The following is a 10,865-nucleotide window of genomic DNA, read 5'->3' on the forward strand; positions in this document are numbered from 1 at the left end:
ATAATACTGTTCAAGGGACGATCCAATGAGAAATAAGTGATTTAGTCAAAACTGAAATAACACATTGTAATGAAAATGAGAAGGAGAAAAATGTGAATTAGAAATTAGACAAAGAAAAGGTAAGAAGAATGGTTTACTTAGACTGATGTTTTTGCTTTTATGTGAGGAAAAGAGGTAACTTGTAAGTTTTGGGAGTTGAGTTGAGTGATACTTGTCTTGTCGCCTAACAAAACAAAACAAATGTGGAGGAGAAATAGGTTTAAGTTAAAAAAAAAAATTACAAAAGCATATTTTAGAAAATATAATTTTTTATTATTATTCAGTCAAGAAGATTAAATGATATATCCAACATTCTTTTTCTTTTGACCAGATTTATTCAACATTCTTAATTTGTGTAGTTTTTTTTTCCTTACATTTAAAATATTAAATAATACCTTTTTGGGATCATATTTTTTTAATGCTTTTCTAGAAGTGTTTTTTTAATTAATAAATTTAATATTTATAGAAATTTAATATTTAAAGAAATTTAATTTTATGGTCAAAATTTACATACATTTTTAAATAAAAAATGATACGTTCATATGAAGTAAATAATTTGTATTGTTTATTTATGAAAGAGGAATTACATTTTTGAACAAGGTTTTCTAATTATATTTTTGTATTGTTTATTATGAGTTTTTATTATTATTTTCGGAAGGATTCCGAGTGTATTTGAATCACTAAAAAACGAGGAATTGAATTGAACAAAAATATTGGCGTAAAAAAACTGAACAAAAATATTTGTCATGAGTTTGATTTAAAAATGGAAAAAGAATGACAGGGATTGGACAAGAAAAAAAAACATTTGTCATGTGTTTGATTTAAAAAATTAATAATGGATAGCACAAAATAAAAAATGAGTTATTGCACATGACAAAAATATATTTTTTTTAAAGGAGGACGAAAAGATTTGTCTTCCATTTATTTGAATGGTATGTAAACTAATGCACAATCTATAAATCTTTTTGCTATATTACTTTTTTTTTTCTTTCTATATTACTATATCGTGTCACTTTTATAATTGTGTTTTTAGATTGGCAATAAAATATGGAGAAAGAAATTACTGTAATGGGGTGGCAGTTTATGTAAAAGCTAATTTATACCGATCATATATGCTCATTAAACTCTTTTTTCATATCATATTGTAACCATAATATGAAGGCAACAAACATATATTGAAAGGACCAACATAAAATATTAGACTTTAATAGATGTTTATTTCGGTAGTATTTAAAAAGCTTCGTAGAACATATTAAATATTTTTTTTAGACTCGATATTCGGTTCAAAGATAACTAATCTGAAGCATCAAATCTCATCATTCACTTACAGGGGGTCTTGTTTAAACATTCCGTCAAGATGTAACCTGGCTCTCGTCGTGGTGCAATCGGCTCCTCTTTAGCCGCGACGCCACCATCGTCACAAGCAGTCATCGGCATCCTATCACGACATGCTTGCTGTTTCTGAATGGAGGTGTCACGATATGGCTCCGATGCGGAAGCTTTTGGTTAGATTTAGGTTTTCAAATGTGTTTGTTGGTAGTTTGGACCACCAAATGTCGGCTCTTGGGTGGTTTCATTCTGATTTGGATCCGTGCGACTCGAGTTACAAAGAAGTCTGATGCCACCTCTCCGATTTGAATGGCAGTTTACCGGTATGTCGTCGCAATCATGTCGGAAGTTGACACCGCGTTTTGTTGGACCGTTTGAGATTAGATAGAAGGTTGGAGCTGTAGCGTATCAGATTGTGTTAACCGCCGTCGTTGTTGAATCTTCATGATGTGTTTCACGTATCTCAGTTGAGGAAGTATGTGTATGATCCGTCTCACGTGATTAAAGTGGATGATTTGGAAGTAAGGGATAATTTGACTGTTAAGACTTGGCCAGTTAGGATTGAGGATCGGGAAGTCAAGCGCTTAAGAGGAAAAGAGATCTTTTTGGTGAAGGTGATTTGGGTTGGACCAACTGGTGATAGTGCTACCTGGAATCGGATAGTAGGATGAGGGTTTCATATCCGGAGTTTTCTTCAGGTAATTTTCGAGGATGAAAATTCTTCTTAGTGGGGGAGAGTTTTTTTTTTTAGGGAAGTGGGGGAGAGTTGTAACAACCTATTTTTCGCTAGAATTATAGTTTGTTACACTTTTTAAATGATAAAAGAAAAAAACCAGACATATATATTCAGGATTTTGTTTTTAGTCCCTACAAAATAAAATCACACTTTTTAGTCCCTATAAAATTTTCCATCAACATTTTTGGTCCCTAAAATGCTTAAGGAAAATGTCACAGGGACTAAAAAGTGTGATTTTATTTTGTAGGGACTAAAAACAAAACTGTGAATATTTATAGGGACTAAAAACTTAATTAACCCTAGAATATATATATATATATATATATATATATATATATATATATATATATATATGGGTTTTGTTACAAGTCACCCTTTGGTGGTGTCTTTTAACAAGTCACACCTTAAGGTGTGATTTTCACTTTTTAGTTATAACTTTACTAAAAGACACTTTCATAAAAGTAAGTTGGTGTCTTTTCGCAAATGCTCATAGAGTAACTTAATTCTATCATAACCCTATATATATATATATATATATATATATATATATATATATATATATATATATATATATATATATATATATATATATATATATATATATGAGTTACATGTTATTGCGCATTTTCTAACTTTTGTCTCTCTCTCTCTCTCTCTCTCTCTCTCCAAGAGAGTTACCCGCCTTGTTTGTAATTTTATGGCGACATTGTTGTTAAAATGAAAAGTCTCAATTTTGTAGGCCAAATTCTTTCGTCTGTAAGTCATTTTTTTCCTATTGTCGTCATTGCCTGTTCAAAACATGAAATATTTATTGAGTTTTCTTTATATGTTATATATGTTGAGGTTCGTTGTTCATGTTGATATTCACAATTTTGCATTTTGATTATTCCTCCTTTAACTCTTTATTTTATTTTCCTTACTACATATGGTTTATGCGTTAACAAAAAGATGTTGATTATGATGCTATCAGTTTGTAATAATTTCGTAATGATTCCTTCAATTTATGATTTTGTTAGGTCTTTGCTTATTTTCTTTATAAAATTATTTCATCTTATCAATTTTTATGGAGGTCGTTCTTCAAATATTCTCGTAGTTACAATTTTTTCTGTAGACAATTCCATTTATAATGTTTTATTCGTTTATTTGCCCTTGTTCATATTATATTTAAACTTTTCAACATGTGTTGATGTATAATGACAACTGTGCGAATGATTTGTTACTTGTGTTGTGGTTTTTGTATTTGTTTTAGATTTTGTTTTCTTGATTTCCTTTCCTCCATAAATGGGTTGCTACCACTCTAAAGGAAAAATATTTCCAGAGCAGGAAGACCCAATAATTCTTGCATCAGAAACAGCCTGTAAGTTTATTATAAAACATTGATATTTGCTTTTAAAGTTAGCTATTTTAATGATCAATTTTCTTGATACACATTTTCTAGCTACTAATTTTGCATTTTTACATTTTGTATTATTTTTGTATGAGTGAATTTGTAAAGAAGGATCTCACATGAGCCCTACCACTTTTATTGCTAGATTTTTCTTCTCTTTGTGTCACATTTGTAAATACTAGTGGCTATCTTTCTCATATATTAATATCAATTTATAGTTTGAACTTGTTGTCTTTTCTAGTCAGTGTTAATGATGTTGAAGCATTATTTGAGCTTTTTAAGAGCGTCAGTGGGTCGGTCATTGATGATGGACTAATAAGCAAGGTAATATAGATATATAGATAAATAGATAGATAGATATAGAGATATAGAAAATGTCTCATTTTCTGTAACAACAATTATATTATTAATAGTTTCATATGCATCACCAACACTATACATTGAATGTGTTTCAAATGTCTGGTGTGTGTCGTGTCAAACACCAAACACGGATATGGCATCGACACATATTTATATCATTAAGCATATTTTATGAAATTATTATATCGATGCTGACGTGTTAGTGTTGATTTGTTATAGCTAGTTTTTGTTGCTTCTATTTCCCCTTCGTACTTTATAGAAACTTATTCAAAATTCTAAAAACTATCATTCAATACTAAGAATTTTGGTTATTACTTTTACGTACAATGTAAACTATTTTAAATTTTATTCTCTTTCAGGAAGAATTTCAATTGGCGATTTTCAGTAATAAAACAAAGGAGAATCTCTTCACAAGTCGGGTACAATACCAAATCATTTTACTTTTTCAATAACTTTTTTATTATGGTGGATTTTTCTTGCGGGTACTCACATAATGCATACATTTACTCTCTAGAACTTAGATAAATGATTTGCAATGCAAGAATGACAAAAAAATTCACAATTTTAGTATAGAATTTTTGAATAAGATTATAATTTATTCATGCTTATATTTTTTTTGAAGAGACTAAAATGAAATTATATTACCACCTCAAAATGGTCTTCCGAGCACAAGATGTGCTTAGGAAGAAACACCAGTATTCAAAACGGTATCACATATGTAATTACAAGACAAAATCAAACCGCAAAGGCAGAAGAAAACAACAAACCATTAACCTATACCGAGAATAGTGAACGGACTAAGCCACCAACCATGATAATTGAGGGAAAGATTGATGTAATTTCCTTTCAACCACATGAAAGTTGTCGACTTAATCTTGTCAACCACCTGTTGTATGTTGCAATTTTTCACATTGAATATCCTCTTGTTTCTCTCTTTCCAAATTTCCCAGACAGTTGCAAACCATATAGCTTGTAATATGAATTGTTTGGATTTTGCAACGCCACCAAGATAACTGAACTGTTTATTCATGCTTATATGACTCAACATTGAAACAATGTTTTAAAAATTGGATAGATCAAACTAGTGGGATCTTTGAATTGTATTTTAATCGTTTCAACCGTTGTTAAATCGAATTGCTAATAAATAGATAACATTAATTTTGTCGGGAGACGATAAAAAGAACAAGTTGACCTGGCTTGATCCGACTTTGACGTACTAAAAACTGAATATGGTTGAACACTTATACTTGTGAAGTAATTACCATTTGTTGTACATTTACAGGCAAGTGTTTTCTAGAATCTAAACATCTAGTAACATTTTCTATTGATTAAAAGTTTGTACATGCAAATTTTTGATCTACTTTTTCATTTTATTTGTTTATAAGCAGGTCTTTGTTCTATTTGATGTGAAGAGGAAGGGAGTAATTGACTTTGGTGACTTTGTGAGAGCACTCAATGTATTCCACCCTAATGCACCACAAGAAGTCAAGATAGATTGTAAGTTAAAGATTCAATACTCGATATATTATATTTACATCTAAATTGCACAATTCACTTTATACGATAAAATACACTCTCAAATATTTTATTAAAAATTTGGTTAAATATTTTTTTAGTCTATATCTAATAAGGTGCTTGCTAATATTATTGTGTTTTTTTTAAAAAGGAATATTATTGTATTTTTAAATATGAGAACTACAAATAGACCATAATTTTATATAGATTGAACAAATTAAATGTTTGATGTTGCATTCACACACACAAAAAATCATGGATTTGCTACAATATCAACCAGTAATTTCCGTACTAATGCTGAGATTAATCACTTTATTTGTTAACGTGAACTTTCTTGCGGGTTATCCTTGATTATATATGGTAACTTGGTTGAGTTTTGTACTTTCTTGCAGTTTCTTTTAGGCTCTATGATCTGGACAATACAGGTTTTATAGAGCGCGATGATGTAAGATGCTAATCAAAGTTTTTGTTTTAATGTCAACAAATGAAGGTTAATTAAGTAAATGATCCCTATAAATATCTATAATTTTATTTTTAGTCCCTGAAAAAAATATCGCACTTTTTAGTCCTTGTAACACTCTCCTTTAGTATTTTTAAGGACCAAAAGTGTTGACAAAAGATTTCACAGGGAATAAAAATAGTGATCGAAAATTTACAAGGACTAAAAATGTTGACGGAAAAATTTACATGGACTAAAAAGTGTGATTTGTTTTATAGGGACTAAAAATAAAACTCTGAATATTTTTAGGGACATTTACTCAATTAACCCACTAATTAAATACCACTTTATGTGGATATACATTTTTTATGATCTGAAAAGCGTACTATATATTTTACAATTGGTTTAGTTAATGTTAAAATATGTTTTGTTGTGACACTCGTTGTTAAATTTATAAATTGTTATCTATAATCATGGGTTCATATCGTTCAAACTTGTAAGTGCATTTGGTTATTTTAGGTCAAACAAATGATAGATGCGCTTCTATGTGAATTTGAAATTAAGTTGAGTGATGACATGATCGAAACAATTATTCAGAAGGTGAGTTATATTTTTACAAAAACAAGATAATATAAATTATAATGTAATATATGAAAAAGGTAACTATAAAATCAAATGTTGACGTTTTATTTTTGCGAGTAGACTTTCTTGGATGCTGATCCAAACCAAGACGGGAAGATAGACAAATTCGAGTGGAAAAATTTTGTTTCTCAAAATCCGTCAATGTTAAAAATCATGACACTACCTTATCTAAGGTATTTGTATAATTATTTTTTGAAATTTATCCATACAAATATTTTAAACTGTCTATAACTAATTGGTTGATTTGAAATTAATGCAGGGATATAACAACAATTTTTCCCAGTTTTGTATTTAACTCAAAGGTGGATGATGACATTGCTAGTTGAAAATATGCATTTTTAGCTACACAAATGTTAATATCAATTGAGATTTTATTTATTTTTCAATGTGAGTGGAGAATATAGCAATAGATACAATTAAATAGTTAGTTCATTTATATCGGTAGATCTTAAATCATATTGATCTCATATAAATGTTTTGTCACCTTTCATGTCAATGGATGCCCAAATACTATAAAATATCACTTGCTAGAATTAGATTTCTTGAAGAGGGATTCGAGATGAAGAAGATTAAAAATGAAAAGTAAAGGGTAACTACTATATTTGCTGCAAATGGTTGTTCTTGGCACATTCATGACATTTCTACACCAGATGCAAAATCATATAATATAAAGACATACAAGCCTATCCACTCTTGCACACGGGCATCAAAGAACTCAAATGCTACATTCATTTGGATTGCAAATAAGTTAGAGAGGAACATAAAAGTTGGTATGATTATGAGTTATGCAATTATGAAATAAGAATTGATAGATAACTATGGAATACAGCCAATTAATGCAGCTCAATTTTATCGTGCAAGAAAAAGGTTAGACAAGAAACTAAAGGAGTTCAAACACTTTCATATATTGACTTGCTAGTTTAGGCCAATCATGCTTTTGCGACAAATCCTGGATCTATGATAACATTAGAATTTGAACCAAAAATCAACAATAATCCCGAGTTTAAAGAATTTTTTGCTTTCCTAAATGCAATGAAAACTTGATTTGTAACAGGTTGCAAGCCTTGATTTCACGTTGGTGATCGACATCTAAAAGGACTATATGAGGGAGTCTTATTATCATTTGCGTCAGTTGATGGGAACAAGGCACGTTTTCAACTGTTGATGTTGAGGAAGGTGAGTGGAAAGACTCGTGAAAGTCTTTTTTGGTCCTTATGGGTGATGCTTTGAAAATTATCCATGAATGGAAAGTTTGATTTATTAAATATACAATTGTTTTGATTTTATAAGGAAATTTTGTATTGCAAAAGGCGTATGAAAAATTATAACAAATGGTTATTGTTAAATTAAACTTGTATCATACAAAACCAAACTCTTGTCCCAAAATGATGACTAAATTAAAATGTAACGGGATGCTTCACAAAATATAAGCACAATTCGGACCTAAATTTATCAAAATTGCCAACATAATTTCGCCTCTAAGCCAAATGATAGGCCAAACCGCAAGTGCACGGTCTATCGAAGTAATAGTAGTAAAAGAGTATCGTTCCGCTAGGGAGTTATGAATTCGATTAACTTTTAGAGAATGATTAGAAAAGAAGAAAGCTTATAAAAAGGGAGGTTTAATTGCTGAATTAAATAACAATAATAATAATAAAAGAGCCTTGGGATTATTGGTTCATCATAACAACGAATCTTTTCACAAGCAAGCCTTAAACTTATAATTATGCGTTAATCCTAATTTCTAAGGACAAGTTTCTCTTTAGCATATCACAGCTTCTCTCGAAGTCAGTGAGTGTATCCCTCCAACAACCACACCTATTCTCATGGGTGATTGCCTTTGGGACCCTTGAAGATCGAAACTTTATGTGTCCCAAGGTTTGCTAGACTATTCTCATGTTTCGCAAACCTTGTCTAAATTCACTTGTTCGGATATCAAAGCTCCGCGTTCGCTTTATGAATTGATATCTGTGATGATGAATTAACCATTATCAAACCCTCCGCGTTCGCTTCCACAATTTGATAATAATTAATTCATGTTAAAACGGTGAATTCAGATAAGAAATTAAGGTAACATATAATTAGGGTTTAAGGCTTGGCTTGATCCGGATTACGTCATTAGACTTTTCCAACAATCCCAAGACAAAGAAGTCTACTCACTAACGTTCATTGTAGACATGGGGGAAGAAGAGAGAAAGCAATAAAGTAAAAGAACAATAATATAAAAGTGAACTTTTATTCCAAGAACAAAAGATGAATGTTTATGATGGAGTGCTACTCTATTTATAGCTTTACAATTGACTTAGAAACTAAGCTACTATAAGGGCAAAACAGTAAAGCTGCAACGGAGTAACTTGGGCTTGAAGAAAAGCAGCAAAAGTGGTCCTGGAGGGTGGCACGGCCGTGCCACATGTTGGCACGGGCCGTGCCAAGCTTCTGACTTGGTAGAGACATATTTTTGTCTCGTATCTTCGTATTCTTGTATTGTATTTGCTCCAGTCCTCTTTCTTTTGCTCCAAGACACCTTCCACCATATATTTGTTCCTAAAATATAATAAAATGCAATTTGAAGTAAAAGATTCAAAAAGGAAATAATATTAAAATAAAATAAAACCAAATCTAAATAAAACGATACTAAATAATGCAATAAAATAGACTATTCTATGACTCATCAAACTCCCCCACACTTGAATCTTTGCTTGTCCTCAAGCAAAAGGCAGCAAACATAGCAGCAACAAAAGATTTGATTATGGAAATATTAAGAACAAATGTCTCAAAAGAAAGGCTTTGCTTCAAGTACACTAATTACAATTCCAAATACTTCTCATGAACCTATTCTACCCAACATCAAGTTTCAAGTGAGTGTATGTGTGCAGTCCAACCCTTTTCTTGCTCCTGTATAAGACAGATATTATGAGGAATAGGTTCTATCCTTAGTGCTAAAGTAACCGAGAAAAGTCCTTTCTTCATTTCATATAAGAGTGATGGGAATTTAAGTTAAGATTAATTTAACAATTAAGCACAAGGGGCTGCAGATGCTTAGGGGCTATCTATCCTCGTAGGAAGTCTTCTCGGATGTAATTGTCCTTTCCCCCTAGATTCAAAATCACCCTAAGCAGTGCTGCAAAATTATTATTTGTTTCATCTCCGCGTAGGAAGTCTTTTTGGATGTAATTGTCCTTTCCCCCTAGCATTGATGAATTTGTTTCATTTAAGTTCAAATTAAGGAGTCACCACCACAATTAGGAAGTTAGGATGTAATTGTCCTTTTTCCCCCACATGTTGGTGCCATTCTCCCACCCCATTTAACATTAACAAATTAAAAAGAATATAACAATTAAGAACAATTTGATTAATTTTCCCACACAAACTTATACTACTTTTACTCTTAAGACTTTAAAGGGTCTAAGTTAACACTAAAGATAGAACGTGTTCCTTAAAATACCTATTCATACATTTGCTCAAGGATTGCAACCGGGTGCTTTTCTCATTGGAGAATTTTTCACAATAAAACAAGACATGGGTATAGCAAGAACATAAGAAACACAAGAAACTACTTTTATGTACAAGAAGCAACCTTTAAATAAGAGACAAAACAAAAATTTTCATGCCATTTTTTACATTAAAAACAAGCTACTAGTCATGCCTTTCACTATAAAAACAAAACAAAAGAATAAAGTTCAAGGGAGTTTGGGAACACTACGACTCTAGACACTTTATTAGCCCCCCCCCCCCCCCCCCCCCCCCCCCCCCCACACTTAGGGGAAGCATTGTCCTCAATGATTCAAAGAAAAAGAAATTTAAAGAAGAAGAAGTAGAGGAAAAAGAAGAAGGAGTAGAAGAAGAGTAGGAGAAGGATAGGAGAGATAAGAGAAGATAGGAAGAGGAAAGCTCACAATTTGTTCATTGAGTTCCATAAGGTGGACTTTGGAGGGTGAAGGTGTTGCGTGCTCATTTGGACATTGTTCCTTTCAACACCTTGTCCTTGTTTCTCGGTGCTTATTCTTTGAACTTTGGTTTGCATCTATGCCCGCCGTTCATCATTATAGCTTCCACCGGCTTCTTGTTCATGGTGCAAGTTTGCACCTACCTCCTCTTCATTACCATCATCATCACCATCATTATGTACCTGTGGGTTAGTACCAACATAAAGCAAATTTTCCACCACCTCCGGATTAGTTATGTCCGAATTAGATAGAATAGTCAAACAAATTCTCCATTCATATTGGTAATTGTGAGTAGGGTCATGGGTTCTAAGGAAAGACAAAATAGTATATAAGTCTAAATAATAGTTCCCCTCTATCCTCTTGATCCCTTGATTCACACTCACCCCAAACTTCCTAGCAAGAAAAGTGATGATTCCACCTACCATTATATCACCCTTATCATTCGGTTTCTTTTTAACAATTGAAACAAGA

General features: G+C 31.6%; 1 protein-coding gene across 2 annotated transcripts; it reads left to right on the forward strand.

Moving 5' to 3' along the window:
• Nucleotides 1–2,750: 2,750 nt before the first annotated feature.
• On the forward strand, nucleotides 2,751–7,059 carry LOC146919513 (calcineurin B-like protein 1). 2 transcript variants are annotated; one of them, XM_085712947.1, is made up of 9 exons: nucleotides 2,751–2,860; nucleotides 3,354–3,461; nucleotides 3,733–3,815; nucleotides 4,211–4,270; nucleotides 5,240–5,348; nucleotides 5,759–5,811; nucleotides 6,325–6,405; nucleotides 6,508–6,620; nucleotides 6,707–7,059. In XM_085712947.1, the coding sequence occupies exons 2-9, from the start codon at nucleotides 3,386–3,388 to the stop codon at nucleotides 6,771–6,773; spliced, it is 642 nt and encodes a 213-aa protein (XP_085569073.1). In that variant the 5' UTR covers nucleotides 2,751–2,860; nucleotides 3,354–3,385; the 3' UTR covers nucleotides 6,774–7,059. The 2 variants fall into 2 exon arrangements, with proteins under 2 accessions (XP_085569073.1, XP_085569074.1); XM_085712948.1 differs by lacking the exon at nucleotides 4,211–4,270 and having other exon boundaries at nucleotides 6,707–6,980.
• Nucleotides 7,060–10,865: the final 3,806 nt, after the last annotated feature.

Source organism: Medicago sativa, chromosome 5 (genome assembly GCF_051527215.1).
Source record: "Medicago sativa cultivar Bolivia chromosome 5, Bolivia_mono, whole genome shotgun sequence".
NCBI classification, from domain to species: domain Eukaryota; kingdom Viridiplantae; phylum Streptophyta; class Magnoliopsida; order Fabales; family Fabaceae; genus Medicago; species Medicago sativa.